At 40.6% G+C, this 23,781-nt stretch overlaps 1 protein-coding gene across 1 annotated transcript; it reads left to right on the top strand.

The window, feature by feature from the left end:
• The first annotated feature begins 212 nt into the window (after window positions 1-212).
• Window positions 213-22,506, top strand: RTCB (RNA 2',3'-cyclic phosphate and 5'-OH ligase). The gene is made up of 12 exons (XM_069581083.1): window positions 213-422; window positions 3,054-3,132; window positions 5,611-5,678; window positions 6,870-6,969; window positions 9,026-9,182; window positions 10,784-10,940; window positions 12,881-13,040; window positions 14,298-14,473; window positions 15,255-15,443; window positions 16,132-16,242; window positions 17,823-17,942; window positions 21,387-22,506. Exons 1-12 carry the CDS (start codon window positions 330-332, stop codon window positions 21,492-21,494), a joined length of 1,518 nt encoding a protein of 505 aa, XP_069437184.1. The 5' UTR covers window positions 213-329; the 3' UTR covers window positions 21,495-22,506.
• The last annotated feature ends 1,275 nt before the right edge of the window (window positions 22,507-23,781 follow it).

Here is a 23,781-nt window from a genome sequence, read left to right as displayed (position 1 = left end):
TCTGTCCAATGCTGAAAAGCACTTCTAAAACGAAAGATAACTAGATCATACTAAAAAGTACTGGATTTAGCTTAGCTTTAGCCTGAAAGAGAATGACTAGTTAACATCCACAAAGATAAACGCTAGAGGATGGTCTATCTTAACTAGTAAAGAAAGAAGAGAGAGCGCGCGCGCGCGATTGATAGAAGTTTTGAACCTCGGCGGTTGCCGTCGCCCACCCTGCCGCGGAACCGGCCGCGCCTGCGCGCTGAGTGCCAGAAGGCGGTGTTTAAGTCAGCGGGACAACGCGGCCAGTGGCTCCTCAAGCGAAGCCGGGAGTTTTCGCCACCATGAGTCGCAGTTATAATGATGAGCTGCAGTTCTTGGAAAAGATCAATAAGAACTGCTGGAGGATCAAGAAGGGCTTTGTGCCCAACATGCAGGTGAGGCGGGGGAGCAGGGCCCGTGGCTGGGGGTCTGCGGCGCCTCCCTGCCCACCGGGCGGGGCCTCCTCCAACCCCTCCAGACCCCTGGCGCGCGCGGCCGGCCTCGTCCCGCCGCCAACGGATTTCCTCCAGGTCCCCGGCGTCCACCCCAGGTTCCCCTCCGGCCCGTGAGTGCTTCATCCGTGCAGACCTTACGTCTCCGGTGGAGACGTCCCGGCACAGTGAGGGTGAAGAAAGCGGAAAGCGTCCAGCGCATCCACGTAAATACGAAACTGGCCTTTGCGAAGCGTTTTCACACAGAAGTCTGGTAAACGGACCGTTCCTGAGCCTTGGAGACAGCAGTGGTCTTCCTCTAGGTGGTCAGCCAGTCCGGAGTAGAGTTGCTTGGGCCAGACTCCGCTCCTCTGAGTCATGCTGGTCATTTATGTAACGTTTACGGACCTGTATTCACTGTACCAAGTTTTTAGTTCACTGTACTGCTCTTTGTGGGTTTTTAAAATTTCAATTGACAGGCAGAGTTTTAATAGGACAGTCTTTATTCTCGAAACAGACGAGAAAGGTCACAGGGCGAGGTGTTGTCTTTTTCACAGGCACTTGTCAGTAGGGCCTGGAGGGTCATTCGGATGCACAGCTTCCTTTGCTCACCTAGTAGAAGCTCAGCTAAGACATGGTGTCCAGTTGATGTCTTCTTCGTCTGACAGGATGATGTATTCCCGACGAAGACTTGGAACCCTGATACTAGAGTTTTAAAACCTGGTCTCTGTTATTTTGGGGCTTCCTTGCCATTTGTGCTTACTGTCTTTCATTAAAGTGAAGAAAGAAGGCATTTGTCAGGTTTTGGCGCATATGTTCTTAAATGGCTTTTGAAATCCCTTTAGATACCCTGCAACTGTACTGAAGGTTTGTGATTCTGCGTCTTGGTAAAAGTTCCTGAGAGCCACTCCACTCTTTAACTCAGTATTATTATTGAGTATCCCCTGTGAGCAAAGCACTTAGCTAGACTCCAAGGGGAGGAAAAGCCCATAGCGGTAAACCTCCCCTTTTGCTCTATTTTTTTCCCTTGGTAGTTTCTTTTTATGGAATCCGGTTCTCTGAATGGAGTAGAAAATAAAAAAAAACATATGATCATCCTGAGAGGATTGTGACACACATTGTCATGTTTTGACAGCAGTCCCAGCTTAACCTTTAATTCACACTCTCCTGCTAATTCTGCATGGGAGCAAGTCTGATTTTGCTCAGCATTTTCCATTAACTATTTAAACAACTTTGGTACCACCTCTCCCTTGGGAATGGAAAGTTGAAACATTGCTCTTAAAAAGTTACTGACCTTTATGCTAGTCTTGTGTTGAATTCCCATTCTCTTAAGAGTAGAGAATTTCACACTTAAATCCTCATATCTCTCTTAATCTCCATTCCTCTCACAAGAACCATGTGCTGCACTAAAAATTTCTCTTTGTTCCTTAAAAACACTTCTCTCCCATCTTTATGTCATCTTTCCATTCAGCTCCTAAATATGTTGCCATTCTAGTAATGTCTTTTGTCTTTAAAGAGCCAGCTTAGTGTTCACAAAGGGAACAAACTGTGAAGCGCCACCCCCCCACGCCGCCACCCTAGACTGTTGAGCCCCTTCTGCATCAGATTTTTCTGTAGAACTCTGTACTTCTATTGCAGCACTTGCCTCATTGCACACTCTGCATGTTCTAGTCTGGGCCACACCCTAGACTGGAAGCTGCACAAAGGGACAACCCTGCATGGTTTCTGTGTCTCCCCTACTGTCCAGTACAGTGCCTGACACATAATGAGTCCTCAGTAAATGGTGAATAATAAATGCTGCCCTTTAGAAAATTGTGCTGGAGATATTTTCCATCAGCTGGTTGGTTAGTCTCCCAGTGGTAAGATGCAGAAGTTTTCCTTCTGATAAATCAGTTTCCATGTCCAGATGATTATTAAGTCTTTGGTTCTTCACTCCTTGGCAGATCCTTCATAATATTTGATCTCTGATTAACATGTTCTCGCCTTTGGCGTTACATAAGTATATCTTCAATTGTCTTGTGTGTGCTTCTATCATCAAGCTTTTTTATTCTCTTAAAATTACACAGATTGTAAAACTAAGCTTTTTTTAATTCACTGTTTACATAAGTACAGATTTGTAAATCAGAACAGAAGACAGTAAAGTGTAGTGTGCTGTTGTCTTAGACACGGAAAAAGTGTGCTTAGGTCAGATGATTGCATTTGTCTGTTTAGATGAGTTTTTGATTCTTTTGTTTCAAAAGCTGATGTTTTAGAAGCACAAGAATACTGAGACCTTTGGCCTTAGTGAGAGCATTGTTGGAAGACTTTTCTTAATCCCACATGCACACAAAATATTTTACCTCTTGAACTTTTAAATGTGGCTTATGAGAGTAGGAGTAAACAAAATGATTTGTGGAATATTGTAAAATACATTTTAAAGATATATTTAAAGATGGGAACATCTTGTAAGAAGTTGTCTGCTATTTAAGGTAGTGTGAAAGTGTTTTATGAAGAGTAAAGCAAACTAAATATTGTCTGCAGTGTTTGTGTTCTATCCAGTACTTGTATATCAGGTCCATGTGCTCTGACATAATTTTTCCTTTTCTCTGATACCAGGTTGAAGGAGTTTTCTATGTGAATGATTCTCTGGAAAAATTAATGTTTGAAGAATTAAGGAATGCCTGTCGAGGTGGTGGTACGTAAATTATACAGTTTTACATGTGGTAGTACAGCTAGTATGTACCTTGTGGCCTGAAAGTGGTAACTCAAATAATTATAATTTAAAAATACAAAAGTATTATCGAGGAATGATCAAGACTTGAAGTGAGACAGAAGCCTGTTACTTGTTCGTGATCACATTTTTGGCCACCTGGGCTTGTAGGTGGATCCACTTTAGCTTTATCCACTTTAGCTGGATAGACCTGGTTGGTTTTGCACCTAACCTCTTGACAGTTACAATAAGAGCAACCATTTACTGTGTACTTACTATGTAAATGTACAGGCATTTACATAGCTTATGGCATGTAATTCTTGGAGTAACTCTAAGAGGAACTATCTCCATTTTACAGATGTTTAAGTCAAGGCTCGGTGAGGTTAAGTCATTTTAGTTCATCCAGGCCTATAGTTTCTCAGTGACAGAACCAGAATTCAGATCAAGTTGTGTCTAATTACAAAGTCAGTATACCTTTAGTCTCACTAAACTTTCTCATCTGTAAAAAAGTGTTTATCACACCTATCTTGTGAGACTGCTGGGAGATATAGAGATAAATGTGTACCATTCTGATGATGATGGTGAAATAGAAATCTAGTTGTAACCCTTTTATTTTTTCCATCAACAAACCTAAAATAATTTCACCTCTGTCTCACCAGGGCATGCTGACTTGTCTGAAAAGATGTGCTGATATTACAACCCCAGATCCCCCTGACTCTCCATGCAGTGTTTTCACAACACTTCCTAATTGCCCTTCTTTGTCATTTAGAGTAAAATTAGTTGTTTTTTTTTTAATATTATGAACAGTTAAAAGAATGCTTTTTTAATATTGACAACATAATGTGTAATGATTTTGTTTTACAACTCCAAGTAGAGTATTTGCAGGCAACCATCATGGTCTGCACAGAATATTGATGGCATGTTTCATAATTAGTCTGGTTGCCCTCACTGCTTTCCTGTGTGTGTGCCGCCTTCTTTCCCACTTCATCTCAAACACACTCATGAAAACTTTGCTGTTGTAGAACTAACCACTACCCCTTCATTTGATCCAGTCTAGAAAAGTTTGACTATATTTCTGCCAAAAATCCCAAAGAAAGGCAATGCCAAAGAATGCTCAAACTACCGCACAATTGCACTCATCTCACATGCTAGTAAAGTAATGCTTAAAATACTCCAAGCCAGGCTTCAGCAATACATGAACCGTGAACTTCCAGATGTTCAAGCTGGTTTTATAAAAGGCAGAGGAACCAGAGATCAAATTGCCAACATCCTCTGGATCATTGAAAAGGCAAGAGAGTTCCAGAAAAACATCCATTTCTGCTTTATTGACTATGCCAAAGCCTTTGACTATGTGGATCACAATAAACTGTGGAAAATTCTGAAAGAGATGGGAGTACCAGACCACCTCACCTGCCTCTTGAGAAACCTGTAGGCAGGACAGGAAGCAACAGTTAGAACTGGACATGGAACAACAGACTGGTTCCAAATAGGAAAAAGAATCCATCAAGGCTGTATATTGTTACCCTGCTTATTTAGCTTATATGCAGAGTACATCATGAGAAATGCTGGGCTGGAGGAAGCACAAGCTGGAATCAAGATGGCTGGGAGAAAGATCAATAACCTCAGATATGCAGATGACACCACCCTTATGGCAAAAAGTGAAGAAGAACTAAAGAGCCTCTTGACGACAGTGAAAGAGGAGAGTGAAAAAGTTGGCTTAAAGCTCAACATTCAGAAAATGAAGATCATGGCATCTGGTCCCATCACTTCATGGCAAATAGATAGGGAAACAGGGGAAACAGTGGCTGACTTTATTTTTCTGGCCTCCAAAATCACTGCAGATGGTGATTGCAGCCATGAAATTAAAAGACACTTACTCCTTGGAAGGAGAGTTATGACCAACCTAGACAGCATATTCAAAAGCAGAGACATTACTTTGTCAACAAAAGTCCATCTAGTCAAGGATATGGTTTTTCCAGTGGTCATGTATGGATGTGAGAGTTGGACTATAAAGAAAGCTGAGTGCTGAAGAATTGATGCTTTTGAACTGTGGTGTTGGAGAAGACTCTTGAGAGTCCCTTGGACTGCAAGGAGCTCCAACCAGTCCATCCTACAGGAGGTCAGTCCTGGGAGTTCATTGGATGGACTGATGTTGAAACTGAAACTCCAATACTTTGGCCACCTGATGCGAAGAGCTGACTCATTTGAAAAGACCCTGATGCTGGGAAAGATTGAGGGTAGGAGGAGAAGGGGACGACAGAGGATGAGATGGTTGGATGGCATCACCGACTTGATGGACATGGGTTTGGGTGGACTTCGGGAGTTGGTGATGGACAGGGAGGCCTGGCGTGTTGCAGTTCATGGGGTCTCATAAAGAGTCGGACACGACTGAGTAACTGAACTGAACTGAACTACCAGAAATCAAATGTGTTCACTTTTCTCATATTGAAATTTTGTTTTCAGGTGTTGGTGGCTTCCTGCCAGCCATGAAACAAATTGGCAATGTGGCCGCCCTGCCTGGGATTGTTCATGTGAGTCCATATTCAGAGCTTTAATCACTTATATTTTCTTTTAGTCTAAAACTTTGTTAAATAGATGAATGGCCATGCCTAGCTGATAGTGGTATCATCTAGACAGTGACCCTCAAACATCTAGAAATAACCGTGGAATTTAAAGAAATAATTGAATCTGGGTAATATCTCAGTTTCTGGTTGCCTTTGGCCAGAATCTGTAAGTGTTTGAGAACCTTTGGAGTAGATTTTGTTCTCTTGTTTCTTGTTGTACACATTATTCTTGTATTAGTGTGCCACCAGTGAAAGTTTCAGTGTGGCCGCATTCAAGGGGATAACTGGAGGAAGACTGGAAAGAAGTATAAGGGTTAGGACTGAGGGAAGGGAGAGAGGTGCACAATATAGCTGGTGAGGGTATGATTGGAAAAGGAGGCTGGTGGCGATGCTGTGGATAGAAGTGGATGATACAAGTGGGCCCCCCACCCAAGTCTGCATTTCGGATTCCACCACTAGGGGTAGATGTTAAATCCGGTAGACGTGATTTGAGGTCTTGATGCAGGTTACTGTGTTCAGCACTTGGGGGAAGAAGTGAAGAGATGTGGGTTGTACATTTAAGGAAGAGTTCAGGTGTCTGCACGTATCCCTACCATGTTGTGATCTCCGTTCTCTCTGAGTCAGGATACTTCCCTAGGCCCCAGATGTAGACAGTGTACAGTTTTCATTCCATCAGATGTGTTACATTTGTCTTATTTCTTAAACACTGAGGACCTTTGTAAATCTGGCATTTCACTCCTGTCAACCTGACATGACCACAATTTGTCAATGTCTAAGCATCATCTTTAAAATATAATAGTATTAAAATTAGCGTGCAGTTCTCCTATATCATGTTGTACTAAGGCGTTTCTCTTTTCAGTTTTCTTAGTTAATGGTCAGGATTTGAGGGGGTGGGGAAGGTTGTGGATTTTTTTGTCTTTTGGCTGAACTGCAAGTAGGAAAGTCCCAATGGTCAAACTTTGAAAGTCTTTCCTGCCATATCTAGCTTTATGATTAGGAATTTTTATACCTAATTTCTACCAATAGAGAAGATTTTGTGAAAACAGAATCTTGATTTTGGGAAGGTTTTAATTCTCAGTCTGTTTTAGAGTAAGATCTGTCAGGCAACCAGAGTGCCAGGTGGAGAAAGCTGTATTTCTTTTTCTGATTTTCTTTCAGCGATCCATCGGTCTTCCTGATGTCCATTCAGGTTATGGGTTTGCTATTGGAAATATGGCAGCCTTTGATATGAATGACCCTGAAGCAGTGGTATCCCCAGGTAAGGTCACTGTGCACATCTGCTGTCAGGCGTGTAGTTTCTCAGAATCATAGCCTTTCCAGAATAGATTGTGGCTGCTTTTTGTGTGTGCATGTCAGCTTCATCATGTTCTATCATTTCTTCATTTTCTGAGAGGATTAACTGTGGACACTTGGAGGCTATTAAAATATCAAATAAAGCATATATTCATTTAAAACTATTTGAGCTCCTACTTTGTGCCAGGCATTATTCAGACATTGGCTACAAAACAAACCAAAAGACTTCCTGGCTGGTGCATCTTCTTTGTGTCACAGTTACCTCTTAGGCAAATTGGAGCTAATGATACTACTTATGACGTAATATTTTTGTGAAGATTAAGTGCATTAAGCTGTGCACTTAGTACTAAATACTACACTAAATACTTAGTACAAAGCTAGACACTTAGGAAGTACTTGATAGGCATCTGCTCTCATTATTGTCGTTATTATCCACTTCTAGTTGTACACTGCTTTTCTGCTGTGGTATGCTTTCACTGAAAATACTTCAGACCAGAAGTAGTATCTTTGCTCAAAAAAAAGATGAAAGTACAAATTATATGTTGAGAGTTTTGGTGGACAGGATCATTTTAGAGCAATCCTCTGCCAAGAATAATGAGAAAAACTGTGTAAAAATTTCAAAACAAAACCAAAACACATCTGTTGAAACCATAAGAAAACTGTTGAGAGGGTAAAAATTTGTGAGGCCAAGATCCAGAGGAAAAAGTGCAAGTACATGCACCCAATATTTAGCACTTTTAGTTTTTCTTTTGAGGTCATGGCAAATTTGTCCTTAAGGACACAGATGATGCAAATAACCCTGTTACAGACTTGACACCTTAACCTCTAAGATACGGATGTGATTGTATGTGCACCCACATTATAGTGCATCCGAGAACTGTAGAATACACATTCTTTTCAAGTGCACATAGAATGTTCACCAAAACTAAACCATGTACTGAGCCACAAAGATGATCTCAAATTTCAAAGCTTTGAAATCAGAGTAGCAGTTCCCAAACTTAGACTTGAGACCTTTTTACATTCTTAAAATTATTGAAGGTTGGTCTCAAAGGCTTTTATTGATGTTTACCTTACTGGAAATTAAAACTGAAAAAGTTTAAAACAGTAACACATAAGGACACATTCCATGTTTCATTATGCCTCACAGCAAACATGTTATCACATGTCATGTAGCCTTTGGAAAACTTCACTGTGCAGTAGAGAGAATGCATTTAAAAGGCTAATGAATGTCTTAGCATTGTTATACAGTTAATCCTAAAGACATGATATGATCTCTGGGCCATACCTAAGAACCACTGATACAAAGAGTAGTATCCTGCTGCAGTGGAAGTTAAGTTAGAAATCGTGAACAATAAAAACTAAGGGGAAGAAACCCCATATGTTTATAAACTGAGCAGTATGCATTTAAATAACCCATGGGTCAAGAAAAGCATAATGGAAACTACAAAATAATTTTAACTAATGATAATTTTTAAAATAACCTGTCTAAAAATTGTTACTATTAATACCATCCTTGAATAGAAATACACAGCCTTCGGTGCACAGATTACAAAAGAAGAAAGGCTACAGTATCAATGATATAAGCATCCATCTCAGAAAGTTAACAGAAAGCACAACAAATTAAACCCAAGAAAGAAAGAAAGATGGAAATAAGAGCAAGATTAATGAAACAATATACAATGGAAAGGATCAACAAAGTCAAAAGTTGGTTCTTTGAAAGGACTAATAGAATTCATGAACCCCTGATAAGATTGACCAAGAGAAAAAGAGAAGCACATAATTCACATTTTAATCTCTGGTCTAAATGTTACTTATGGTTATTTTTGCCTCCTAGGCCCACAGAATACTTTAGTATGTGTTTAAATTATGTTGTTGTTAGCTACTTTGTCAGCTACTTTAAAACAGTTATCTTTAAGAGTGGCTATCTTTTAAACCCTTTATTCATAGTGAGTAACCACTGGTAACAATGCCTAACCACCTGGTTTTGCTAATATTTGACTTAATTTTTCTCTATTTTGTAGGTGGTGTCGGATTTGACATTAACTGTGGTGTCCGCTTGCTGAGAACCAATTTAGATGAAAGTGATGTTCAGCCTGTGAAAGAGCAACTTGCCCAAGCTATGTTTGACCACATTCCTGTGGGAGTGGGGTCAAAAGGTGTCATCCCAATGAATGCCAAGTAAGAACAAAAGTTTCCAATATATGGAATGAGAGATAATAACCACATGATCCTCAGGTTCATTTCCAGTGTAGGACATTTAAGAGATAGGGATTGTTCAGTCACTTTTCAGGAAGTGTAATGAATTGTTTTTTTTAAGCATGAGGTCTATAATGTTTGTTAGAAACATTAGTCAATTCATGTTCATTGTGACAGCCTTTGACATATAGTTCTAAATAGAATAATATCCTTTAATGTTTACTGAGCATTTCCTATATGCAAAGCATTGTGTGGTGGTGGATGTGTGTATCATTTTGTGTAGGTATTAATGCTAATATTATCCCTGGTTTACAAGAAAGGAAACTGAGGTTTAAAGAGATAATAGTAAATAAGCTAGTAAGTAAAGTCAGGATTCACATCAAGGATCCTTTGGCTTCAGAGGTTATATTCTGAACACCACTGTCCTTTGTCGGTGAATATGTATTTACTGACGACCTTCCTTTTTGGGTGATAGCCCTGAGTTTGTCCTTCACCTACGATTTCATGTATTTCCAAAGTAGAGAATTCCATGTAGGACTACCCTGCAGGGGCCTTTTAGTGGCCATTGGTGTGTCATATCTCGTGTAAAGCTGTGCACCTTACACTTTGCAGGGTGTGCTTAGTAAGTGTACCTCTTTAACATCTTCTGTTTTATCTTTAAAATTTGTATGAATTTTGTGTTCTATTCAGATACATGTACAGACATTAATATTAAAATGTTTTAGCTATTTCCTGTTATATATAATTCCTATTTACCAAAATGCAAAACACAACCCCCCCAAAAAACACTTAGAATAAAACTGATACATTTGGAAGATGCTTATTTTATGATTTTATGTGGTCCCTGACAGGCAGTTCCACTTTGAAAAGCATACTTGGAACATCTAATAAATTCCAAGCATCTTTACAAATATTTTTGACAGGAATTTTGTCCTAATAGGTAATGCTTGAAATGAGCTGTTGTGGGGAGGGCACACTGATCATTGTAATTGCTCCTGATAATATTTTGAAAGAGGGCTGGACCTTAGGTGAAGATGAGAGCTTTTTCCTTCTAGGGGTTTAATGTGTATACACCTCAACTTCAAAATGCAGATACAGTAAAGCTAGGTAGTACTTCTGTGAAGGTAGGAATAAACCTTAAAATTTAACCTATGTTGCCTGAGGACATTGAGATAGTTTTATTTATTATTTGTAATTTTTCATAAGTTACTATGAAAAATTAATGTTAACTATGGTAAAGTTGGTGGTAGATAATGATTGTTGTTACAGTTATAAATTTTCTGTGGCTGCTTAATCACTGCATCATAGAATTCGGGATCAGAGAGGTAAAAGTATGAGGGGCTGTAAAAATGTGAAGAACTATAATCATCTCCAATGTGGTATTTAGTACTTTAATATTAAATTATTTATGAAACTGCTTTCCTCAAAAAACTAAAATTGCTAATAGCATGAACTATGTCTCACACATTGCCTGAGGCACAGGCAATAAACGTAGTGCTTTCCTCTGCCCTTTGAGATGTGGTCATTCTTAGGTTTTGATCTGCCTTGGCTGTGAAGTGACCTTCACCTTGTTACTCACTCAGAGACTTGGAGGAGGCCTTGGAGATGGGTGTGGACTGGTCCCTGAGAGAAGGCTATGCCTGGGCAGAGGACAAGGAGCACTGTGAGGAGTATGGAAGGATGCTGCAAGCTGATCCCAATAAAGTCTCAGCCAGGGCTAAAAAAAGAGGCCTTCCCCAGGTAACACTCACTTTGGAGGGGAGACGTTCATTTTTTTCATGTTTTTCTTTTATTTTGGTGGAGGGGACGTCTTCCATGTGTGGAGAGTATATCCCCAGCATTTTCCAGAGTACATTGAAAGGAACACAATTTATTTATGCTTCATTCTTACTCTTTTAAAAAGCTGTCAGGAGCTTGCACGTATTCATAAAATAAAACAAGGTGTCATGAATTAGAAATGGATGGGAAGAAAATGAAATACGATTATAGGACTTAAAATATATACCAAAATTGCTTATGTAGAAACTTTGACAATCTACAGATTTGGCTGAAAGTTTTCTAGCATCTAAGTTGAAAACAGATACCTTCTCAGTTCGTGGTGTCCATGAGATAAAAATATACCAGATGTTTGAATTTTACATTAATTGTAATGGCTTTGCCACTGATTGACTGTGACTTTAGGCAAGTCTCTTGCCTGCTGGGTCTTGTTTTCTTAGGTGAGAATTGAGATAAAAGTTAAAACTAGGCAACCTCTGAAGACTCTTGTTGCATTGCCATTTTCTGGGTCCCTAAATCATCTGTTAGCTCCAATTATGGGATATGTCCTTCCAGTGATGTGTAAGAGTCAGCATTCATCAGTTTAGTCCAGTCGCTCAGTCGTGTCCGACTCTTTGTGACCCCATGAATTGCAGCACGCCAGGCCTCCCTGTCCATCACCAACTCCTGGAGTTCACTCAAACTCATGTCCTGCGAGTCGGTGATGCCATCCAGCCACCTCATCCTCTGTCCTCCCCTTCTCGTCCTGCCCCCAATCCCTCCCAGCATCACAGTATTTTCCAATGAGTCAACTCTTTGCATGAGGTGGCCAAAGTACTGGAGTTTCAGCTTTAGCATCATTCCTTCCAAAGAAATCCCAGGGCTGATCTCCTTTAGAATGGACTGGTTGGATCTCCTTGCAGTCCAAGGGACTCTCAAGAGTCTTCTCCAACACCACAGTTCAAAAGCATCAATTCTTCACCGCTCAGCTTTCTTCACGGTCCATCTCTCACATCCATACATGACCACAGGAAAAACCATAGCCTTGACTAGATGGACCTTTGTTAGCAAAGTAATGTCTTTGCTTTTGAATATGCTATCTAGGTTGGTCATAACTTTCCTTCCAAGGAGTAAGCGTCTTTTAATTTTATGGCTACAGTCACCATTTACAGTGATTTTAGAGCCCCCCAAAATGACGTCTGACACTGTTTCCACTGTTTCCCCATCTATTTGCGATGAAGTGATGGGACCAGATGCCATGATCTTCGTTTTCTGAATGTTGAGCTTTAAGCCAACTTTTTCACTCTCCTCTTTCACTTTCATCAAGAGGCTCTTTAGTTCCTCTCCACTTTCTACCATAAAGGTGGTGTCATCTGCATATCTGAGGTTATTGATATTTCTCCCGGCAATCTTGATTCCAGCTTATGCTTCCTCCAGCCCAGCATTTCTCATGATGTACTCTGCATATAAGTTAAATAAGCAGGGTGACAATATACAGCCTTGACGCACTCCTTTTCCTATCTGGAACCATCTGTTGTTCCATGTCCAGTTCTAACTGTTGCTTCCTGACCTGCATATAGGTTTCTCAAGAGGAGTTCATCCCAAAATTTGACCATTCTCTCCATGATGTTTAAATTGTCCTGTGAGCTATTTGATGGTCTGAGTTTTGGTTGATGAAGCTTTTTGTGTTGTTCCTCAAGCAAATAATGATATAATAAACTGCAGGAACTGCTGAACGCTATTTTAATTGTGTGGAATACTACTTGAAATAAATGAAACCTTTCTAAGCTTAGAAGTTTCTTTATTACATAAAACACTATTTGTGTGGTTATCTTTTTGTTGATTGTTTCTACCAATTTGCTTTTTAAATGGATTTTTTCAATCCAGAGTAGCTGCTGTTTTATCAAACATTCTCACTTTTGTAGTTGGGGACTCTGGGAGCAGGAAACCACTATGCAGAAATCCAGGTTGTGGATGAGATTTTCAACGAGTATGCTGCTAAGAAAATGGGCATTGACCATAAGGGACAGGTGTGTGTGATGATCCACAGTGGAAGCAGAGGCTTGGGCCACCAAGTCGCCACAGGTATATTCTGGACCTAAGTTTTGGCTTGGTGCTAAAAAGTACATTTTATGGGGAACCATATAGAAGTTTAAGGGAGAAAGTGCTGAAAGTTTACTTGTCGTCTTTTACCCTTGTTTTTCTCACTGGCAACGCATCCTTGAACAAATTAACTTCACTAGGCCTTAACTTGCTTGTTGGAAAAAAATGAGAATAATTATTTTGTATGGTGTTGTAAAAGCTCCACTTTTTATGTTTACTCTACAGATTACTGTTACTGTCTGACCAAGAAAGAGCAATAAAAATCTTAAATTGTAGAATTTATGATAGATGCAGATATATCAAGATTGGGTGTTATGATGGATTCAGTGATGAAATAGCAGGGACTCTGCCATCAGATTATCTTATGAGAGAGAGAATCTCATGTTTATTAAAAAGAAAAACTAAAGACAAAAGATAGTAATTGATAAAATACTATGAAAGAGGCAGAATGTTTGGGTAAAAGATTTTAGGGGTGACTTCATAGACACACAACATTTGAACAATCATATGTGCAGGACATTCATGACCAGAAAACAGCATAAACAAAAGCAGGAGGCAGGGAAATAAAGGTCATTTTGGATGGTTTGTAGGATGTGTGAAAGGGTTTATGGATATAGGATAAGTTATATGGGCACATGGAAATTATAAACTCTTAGTTACAATTATGGTTCATCCTTGTCTGTACATTTCATTCTGTGGGAATTAAATGATTTGTCCCAACATGGCCTGTTTAGGGTATTTTGTCTAGCAGGTGTATGGAGTACTGACTAACATTTCTGAACTTTCTATTCAGTACTTCTCTACAGTTTATCATGAATTCGATTTGCATAGAGAAGAACTAGCAACTTGTCTCCAGTTCTTTTAGGTTAAGTCACTGAAAATTATTTTCAAAAGCCGTGATAGAAATACATGTTTTACTACTTCTCATTCACATGCCAGGAAAAGAGCAACTCAGACCATGATGTTAATTCTGTACACCTCTGTTCCCCTTACAAGTCCTAGAGAGCAGGTGTTCTCTTTGGAGTCCACATACATTGTGTCAGATAGCTCTGACAGAAGATTCTCCATAAATACATCTTAACTAACAAGTAGGTGAGCTCAGAAACAATTTAAAGGGAAAGTTGTGTTCTACTTGTTTCTTTTTAGAATGGCCTTGAATATAGTCTACCTTTCTGCAGTAAATCTGAATTATAAAGGGAAAGCTGGCTGACTTGGACTTGTTGCTCTCTCTCCTTTCAGATGCACTTGTGGCTATGGAAAAAGCCATGAAGAGAGACAAGATTATAGTCAACGACCGTCAGTTGGCTTGTGCTCGAATCGCTTCCCCAGAGGGTCAGGACTACCTGAAGGGAATGGCAGCAGCTGGGAACTATGCCTGGGTCAACCGCTCTTCCATGACCTTCTTAACCCGTCAGGTACAGTTGAAGCTGCTCGGCTGTTCCTAGTTAAACATGATGAACTTAAATGATTTAAAACAGTGTAATTAAGTCAAAGCTTATATAATTTGGTTGTGTAATAGATATTCAAAATATTGGCAAAGAGTCCAAGCTTTTGTCATGTCCTTAAGCTCACTCAGTAGGGTATCAGGAGTGGGGAGAAGAGAAGCTAAAATTATTCCTAGAATTTGCCTTGAGTGGGGGAGAGAGTGGAAGTCCTGTTCCCTAAAATTCAGAAGGCTGAGGAAGAAGCACTTCTGAAGAGTGAGATCAAGAGTAGCTGTAATCTTTTTTCCCTCCAAAGGGTTTCTTTAAGAAAGAATCTGGCTTTGCTGGGTCTTTGCTGCTACTCCCAGGCTTCCTCTGGCTGCAGGGAGTAGTGCCCACTCTCCAGTTACGGTTCTCGGGCTTCTCCTTGCAGAGGCTTCTCTGGTTGCAGGGCACGGGCTTTAGGCGTGTGGACTCAATAGTTGTGGCTTGTGGGATCTTCCCGGACCAGGGATCGAACCTGCGTTCTCTGCACTGGCCAGTGGATTCTCAACCATTGGACCACCAAGGAAGTCCCAAGAGTAGTTGCAATTTATTCGGTGAAACTTGCTCTGTGGTCTAAAGACAGTTTTTGTCCTTTACATGAAGATTAATAATTTTGCTAATTTTGAACTCTTAGATCCCTCACTCCCTTCAGGAACAGAGCTTTCAGAATAAATAGATTCTGAAGAGCTAGTTCTGGCCACTAATAACATTAAGCTTTCTCTCTTAGGCTTTTGCCAAGGTCTTCAACACAACCCCTGATGACTTGGACCTGCACGTGATCTATGATGTTTCTCACAATATTGCCAAAGTAGAACAGCATGTGGTGGACGGGAAGGAGCGGACTCTGTTAGTACACAGGAAGGGGTCCACCCGAGCCTTCCCTCCTCACCATCCCCTCATTGCGGTTGATTACCAAGTACGTACTGAGCCATTTGTGGTTTTAAGCAGTGGGGGCATGATTTGGACAGTTCTAAATATGGACGAATTTAAACAGGAAAGCAGCAATTGTGAAAAGAAAACAGTCTGTCATCCATGAGAACAGTGATTTCCAGTCTTCTCTGAAGCACGACTTCACCCTTCATCTGTGCTTGCAGTGTGCTGTCTAAACAATGCTCCATAGAGAATATTCTGCTCCATTGAGATACATTATCTTTTTAAGGCCTTTGAATGATTAGAAGACAGGATTAAGACTAAACTCAGTCTGTTTCATTCCTCTTCTCCTTTTGATATCTGGCTGTGATCAAGTTAGAAGGACCCTTAACCAGCCATTTCACAGATCAGGAAACAAGCCTGAGAGGGCAAGTGCCACGCTTAATCAGGATGGTTCTTCCTAAAAACTCTTCCCTACACATTTGAGTTTTGTTTTGCTCTTACTTTTCGTCTGTCTTCTATCTTCCTGGTCTTCAATTTTCCCTCCCATCCTCTACCCTTACCTCTCAGTTATCAAAGAATCAAAATTCTGTCTTAATGTAGTTGTGAGAGCAGTACATTTAGAGGCCCAGGCTTCTCCACAGTCCTTTAGTGCAAGAGGAAATTTAAATCGCAGGCATGGAAAGTTCATGCAGTTCTGAATGTTAACATGTTTGATTTGTGTACTTCCTCAGCTTACCGGACAACCAGTGCTCATTGGTGGCACCATGGGAACCTGTAGCTATGTTCTTACTGGTACTGAGCAGGGCATGACTGAAACCTTTGGAACAACTTGTCATGGAGCGGTGAGTTATGAAAACAGAAGCTCACTTAGAAAACCTCGCTTCAGTGTAGTCATTGCTTTCCATTTTGAGGGTAAGTATATTGAAAGTGAAAGTGAAGTCGCTCAGTCATGTCCAACTCTTTGTGATCCCATGGGCCGTAGCCTGCAAGGCTCCTCTGTCTATGGGATTTTCCAGGCAAGAACACTGGAGTGGGTTGCCATTTCCTTCTCAGGGGATCTTCCAGAGCCAGGGATTGAACCCAGGTCTCCTTCACTGAAGGCACACTCTCTACTGTCTGAGCCACCAGGGAAGCCCTTGGTTGAACATTAACAAAGTTGAGGTTTGGATCTGTCTTGTTTTCTACATGAGTTTAACCCCAGAATATATACTGTCTAGTAATACATACTGAGGTCACCAAGTATCTCAACCTTAGTGAGCTCATTGTATGGCTAGGGACTGTTCCTCAACTCTGAATCCACAAAATGCGGATTGAGAAATTGTCACACTAGCATAACTGATAAAACTTAACCTGATGCAGGTTTACCTCACAGTGTTTCTCAGTGATTTACAGACCTAGCCGTTAGCACAGCTTGTTCCTTACTGAGTAGATCCACTCAAGATCTGGAGGAAATGCCGTATTTTGCAAATCAGGACCTGTGTGCAGATTACTCACCTATTTCAGTATGTTGCCTCTTCTAAGCCAGGCGTTGGTAAACTTTCTATAAAGCACTAGACAGTGAACATTTTAGGCTTTTTGGGCCAGAAGATCTCTGTAGGAGCCATTCCATTTTGCCATCATAGTAGAAAGCAACTGTACATAAACAAGTGGGTTTGCTGTGTCTAATAAAACTTTATTTACAAAAACAGGTAGTAGGCCAGATTTGGCCCCTAGACCAGTTTTCTAACTGCTTTTCTAAGCCGTCAACGTTCTTAGCTGGTGATGGAGTGGAAAATAGAAACTGTCTAGGATATCTTTTCAACCGGACAGGCCCTCATATATATATATATATAAACTGCACTATTTTCTCCTGACCCTTTCTTGTTTCCAGTTGCCTCTCAACTCCTAATTTTTAACCCAGTGATCAAAATCATCTCCCTCACACACTGTCAGCAATGTTTCAGGGCACTTTTTATTGTCACAGTCAGGGAGAGGAATTTTGCTGTTCGCACGTAGTGAGTAGAGGCCAAAGATTCTGCTAAATGTCTTACAGTGTGTATGGCAGTTACCTAATCCAGGATGTCAGTAAGTGCTAAGGCTGAGAAACTGTTTTAAATCACAAATGGCACAAAGTTTTTGTGATGATAGACTTATCATTTACAATTTTAAATGAACATATTTGTATTTACTTGATAATAGTGATCAAAAACACAAAACTGAATCTTAAAATGCTTTGTAAATGCAAATTTGTTTTCCACAAAGATATGATGAATCTTACAACTAAAGGCACATTATAAGCTTGATGAAATAGGAAAAGCTTATTTTTTAATTCTTTTTATAGTTTAAAAAGAAGTCAAGGAAAAAGTATATAATCCTAAGGGTTTAAATAATTGCTGGGATTGAACATAATTTATAAATGAAGTTCATTCCTTTCCCAACCTAGGGCCGTGCCCTGTCCCGAGCAAAGTCAAGACGTAATTTAGATTTCCAGGACGTCCTCGACAAATTGGCAGACATGGGAATTGCAATCCGTGTCGCCTCACCCAAGCTGGTAATGGAAGAGGTAAGTGAAATTTTGATAAGTATGCAGCATAAAACTGTTCATAATGTATGCCAGTATACAGAGACAGCAGTTGTTACTATTGCTAATAGAAATATCCTTGAGGAGGTGAAAATTAGAGATACCAAGGGAACATTTCACGCAAAGATGGGCTCAATAAGGGACAGAAATTGTAGGGACCTAACAGAAACAGAAGATATTAAGAAGAGGTAGCAAGAATACACAGAAGAGCTATACAAAAAAGATCTTCACGACCCAGATAATCACGGTGTGATCACTCACCTAGAGCCAGACATCCTGGAATGTGAAGTCAAGTGGGCCTTAGGAAGCATCACTACGAACAAAGCTAATGGAGGTGATGGAATTCCAATTGAGCTGTTTCAAATCCTGAAAGATGATGCTGTGAAAGTGCTGCACTCAGTATGCCAGCAAATTTGGAAAACTCAGCAGTGGCCACAGGACTGGAAAAGGTCAGTTTTCATTCCAATCCCAAAGAAAGGTAATGCCAAAGAATGCTCAAACAACCACACAATTGCACTCATCTCACACACTAGTAAAGTAATGTTTAAAATCCAAGCCAGGCTTCAGCAATACGTGAACCGTGAACTTCCAGATGTTCAAGCTGGTTTTAGAAAAGGCAGAGGAACCAGAGATCAAATTGCCAGCATCCACTGGATCATTGAAAAAGCAAGAGAGTTCCAGAAAAACATCTATTTCTGCTTTGACTATGCCAAAGCCTTTGACTGTGTGGATCACAATCAACTGTGGAAAATTCTGAAAGAGATGGGAATACCAGACCACCTGACCTGCCTCTTGAGAAACCTGTAGGCAGGACAGGAAGCAACAGTTAGAACTGGGCATGGAACAGACTGGTTCCAGATAGGAAAAGGAGTGCGTCAAGGCTGTATATTGTCACCCTGCTTATTTAACTTATATGCAGAGTACATCATGAGAAATGCTGGGCTGGAGGAAGCACAAGCTGGAATCAAGACTGCCGGGAGAAATATCAATAACCTCAGATATGCCGATGACACCACCCTTATGGCAGAAAGTGAAGAACTAAAGAGCCTCTTGGTGAAAGTGAAAGAGGAGAGTGAAAAAGTTGGCTTAAAGCTCAACATTCAGAAAACGAAGATCATGGCATCTGGTCCCATCACTTCATGACAAATAGATGGGGAAACGGGAAACAATGGCTGACTTTATTTTTCTGGCCTCAAAAATCACTGCAGATGGTGATTGCAGCCATGAAATTAAAAGACGCTTACTCCTTGGAAGGAAAGTTATGACCAACCTACGCAGCATATTGAAAAGCAGAGACATTACTTTGCCAACAAAAGTCCATCTAGTCAAGGATATGGTTTTTCCAATGGTCATCTATGGATGTGAGAGTTGGACTATAAAGGAAGCTGAGCGCTGAAGAATTGATGCTTTTGAACCGTGGTATTGGAGAAGACTCTTGAGAGTCCCTTGGACTGCAAGAAGATCCAACCAGTCCATCCTACAGGAGGTCAGTCCTGGGAGTTCATTGGATGGACTGATGTTGAAACTGAAATTCCAATACTTTGGCCACCTGATGCAAAGAGCTGACTCATTGGAAAAGAGTCTGATGTTGGGAGGGATTGGGGGCAGGAGGAGAAGGGGATGACAGAGGAAGAGATAGCTGGATGGCATCACCGACTCAATGGACATGGGTTTGGGTGGACTCCGGGAGTTGATGATGGACAGGGAGGCCTGGCATGGTGCAATTCATGGTGTTGCAAAGAGTTCGACACGACTGAGTGACTGAACTGAACTGAAGTGAACTGAGGAAATGAAAGGAGGTGAGGTCTCATGGGGTTTTGTCTTTGCTAGGAGCTCAGGTATGATGAAATCATCATTTAAGAGAGAGTGATTGGCTTAGTGACATTCAGGTGATTGGCAGGACAGTTTCAAGGATCCACTTGAACTTAAATTCAGTGGTTGGGTGTTTTTCAGCTAAGTTCAACTCTATGGGTGGAGGCGTGAAATAGATGCTGAGTTTCCTTTAGTCAGGGTTGCAAGTACAGCACAATGAAGATAGATAATCAAGGTTGTTGATGGGTTGCAGAAAGATTGTGGGTCTCGTGAGATTTAAAGGATTGTTGCAGGTGAAAACCTAGGCTGTGTTCACCAACGTGGGATGTTGGGAGCTGAGACTGGGGGAGCTATAAGCATTGGTGATGACTAGTTAGTTCTAGGGTATGACTCTGGGAGTGAATGGCTGAGGTAAGCATCGAAGGAGCAGCAATGAAGGAACTAGGAAACCAGGTACTGAAAGGATCCTCTTCCTGGATATTGAAATTGTTCAGAATTATAGCCGGAGAGGCTGAGGATGGCCCAGGAGCTGGAAATCTTCAAGTGACAACGGGAACGGATTCTAGCAGATGATTGCAGCAAGAAGAGTAGTAGGTGGCATGAATGGTGACCACAGAATTCATAACTGGGAGAAAGGAGGGAAAGTGGTCTGAAAGGAACCGTGAAGAGCAGGGACACCTGTCCCACCTCTCAGCCTAATGGCATGACCCAGTTTGGGAGAGAAAACAGCTGCCACTTCAGAAAGTTGGAGGCAGAAGTAACAGCCTCAGGGTAGATCCATGTTTCAACAAGAACAAGAAGGCAAAGGGAATGTTTAAACAAGAAGGGAAGAAGTTGTTTGCCTTTGACTCAGTGAAAAGGAGTTCAGGGGTCATAGTAGAAACGTTTCAGGAACTGGAAGGGAATGAGAGATGGGCCTTCAGAAAGGGTTGCACACAGCCCCATGGGATTCAGTGAGCGTTCCAAGCTTGCTGTGCTGACGGGCATGGAGATGAAAGGTGTGCGTGAAGAGGTTTGTTCTGTTGGTGGCGAGACTGAAGGAAGGTGGGGAGGCCTTACTAGAAACCACAGAGACAAACTGTGTGTATGTGTATGTATATATACACATGTACATGTGCATGAATACAGTGTTAGTTATATATGTGAATGTAATAACCTCTCCTTATTGTGAAGGTGTTATGTGTTCATTCCAGGAATTTTGAAAACTATAGAAACATAAGAGAAAATCAAAATTGTTAATTACTCCACCATCCAAAGACAGTTACCACTAAGAGAATCATTTGATACATTTCCTTTCAGTTGGATATTGGTGTATGCGCTTTATTCAGTTACATTTACTGCTTTTCCTACTATGTAAATGACATACCTTCTTTGGGGAAATTTAGAGAAATACAGAAAAAATTTTAAATAAGATGAGAATGTTTATCATACTGCCCCTTTACCCACACTGAACTTAATCATCTTTTAAATCTTTGCTTATTTTATAGGCAAAAAAAAACCAAACCCAACTCAGTGCTATTTGAATGTGCATATCTGTAATTACAAGTGGAGATTAATACTTTGAAAGATTCCATTTTAAGTAGACTTTTGCAATGTTTAACTCCACCCCTACAGGCCCCTGAGTCCTATAAGAACGTGACGGATGTGGTGAACACCTGCCATGATGCCGGAATCAGCAAGAAGGCCATTAAACTGAGGCCAATTGCTGTAATCAAAGGATAGAACCCTGACCACGGCCACCGGACACCACTGACCCTCCCTGAAGTGGAAGTGGACAAAAACACTCTTCAGACATCAGACTCGATTCCTGACAGGTTCCATGGTGTGCAGCTCTAGCTGCCTATTCCAAAATGGCTAGTGGGTCAGCTTCCAATTCTGGAGTCAATGTTGTAAACTTTCCTTTTGGGAGGAGTCATGTTGCCCCCACTTGGAAAGAAATGTATATGCTTCCTCCCTGATTATCCCACAGATTTTTAGAAAAATCTGATAGGGAGTGAGGCTAAGTCAAGAAACTGCCTTACTCAGTCACACAAGTCTTTCTTCATCAGAATGAAGTTCTTTACACCAACCTCTGTTTCCAGCCTGTGAGGTATTGTGAAGAACATTCTATTAAATAGGAAGATTTTGGAATGTCTTTTTCCCTTCTGTCACTTTGTCCACTTATCCACTCTTATACCATCTTATACCATCTTGTCCTGCACTGAGCAAAACCCTAAATACTGTTCTTACTTGGAGCATACAAATGGGTCAAAGAAGGATGTTGAACAGATGGATAATGGGACAAGTTATAGAGGGGGGATGTGTGTGGAGGTGTAGGGATGGGTACCCAAAAGAAAATATCTCTTCATAGACTTGTTACCTTTGTCGTTCTAAATATAAGGCAGAGTTTTGACTTACCTGTAGAAAATGGCATCAGCTGGTGTCTGTCATTAATTAGGCCTGGTCAGATAGACTTTTCTTGGATAATAACTTGCAAGGCAGCATCAGAGAACCCCACAAAATACTGAGTATCTTTACATTTGCGATTGAATTATTATAAAACATCAAATGGCCACAGCTGTGATGCTAATGGTTACTCTGTGTTGACAGGTTGACTAGTCTTGTGCCACCTAATCAGATGAGGTGCTATGTACTATGACACCCGAAGATGTTAAATTTATAGGGTACTGAGGCCACAGTTGAGTCCAGACACTAAAATGGAAAAATCTAATAAAGTTGTAGTATGTTGTTTATATTTCATGCTTAATGTTTCATAGCTTAGGACAGTATTTCTACTTGATTCACTTTGGCCAGTGTTGCTGTTTTCTGATTTTCTCCCTGGTTGCTTTCAGAGATGCGCCTTAAAATACTCTTTTCTAACACTTATCCCTCAACTTATAATAAAATCCCCCATTGGAGTATCTTCTAAATGATAGCTAGAGAAAAGCAGACTTCCTCTGAAAAAATGTGACATGAAATAGCATGTCTTTACTTTTAGCACTCAGTAACTTAAATGTGTTTAGAGTTTGAAAGTTACCAATAAGTTAGTAATCTTAATGCAGTAATTATATGTTACTTGTGCCTCTGGGTTGGACCAGTGATCATTGTGCACAGGTGAGTTAAGGATACAGTGGACACTGGAGGGCATTTGAGGATGAGAAACAGGCTTCTGGCAGGTGCTAGGTTCTCCTCTCCAGAGATGAGGCAACAGTGAGTATCTGTGTGGACTCCCTCTAACTGGGATTCCCCAGTGATGTCATTTAGCAAAGTCTGCTTCCAGAACTGTGATGTTAGTGCAGGAAATGCTGCCGATCATCCAAGGTACATATGTTACATCCTATTGGACGCTTTGAAAGTCACTGGGGAGGGGAGAGGGGAGCAAATGAGGTAGAGAAATAGAAATGGTTTGTGCCATGACATTTCTATATTATAAGCTTTTCTTATATGTAGCATTTCTCCCAAACTTGGCCCTATTAATGACCTTGGGAAGTAATAGTTAATATTTTGAGTTCAAAAAGAAAACTAAACATTGTTTTCCTTGTTCTAAAGATGTCATTTTTTCATTTCAGGCAAAAGCCATTTAAAAATGAATGTTCAAACAAAGTTGAAGTAACCAGCTGTTTTTATTGCTCTAAATGTTCCCCATGCCTGGGCACATGGACACAGCTGGGAATGCACTTTGATAAGGGACTGTCTGGTTTCACCAGGCATGAAATGAGTCTTATTACTGTGCACATCTTTTTCAGGCCTCTAAAGTCAGTAGGTTTATCAGTAATATTTTAAAAAGCACTGACATTCACACATTGATGATGGACTGTGTCATTCCTGTCATCAACATGTGTCTGCAAAGACCAATTCATGAGACATAAAATGAGAACACTCACTAATTTTCTAACTTTGTGAAATGTTTTGTGGAGCAACAAGGAACTGAAGATTCAAATATTGAAGTAAAATCTTACAGACCTTAAGATGCTCCCATCTTCATATAACCTTGATCTTCATATAACCTTGATCTTCATATAACGTTTAA

Source organism: Ovis canadensis, chromosome 3 (genome assembly GCF_042477335.2).
Source record: "Ovis canadensis isolate MfBH-ARS-UI-01 breed Bighorn chromosome 3, ARS-UI_OviCan_v2, whole genome shotgun sequence".
NCBI lineage: Eukaryota > Metazoa > Chordata > Mammalia > Artiodactyla > Bovidae > Ovis > Ovis canadensis.
Note: the sequence above shows the minus strand (reverse complement) of the source record. Positions and strands in the feature narration are given on the sequence as shown.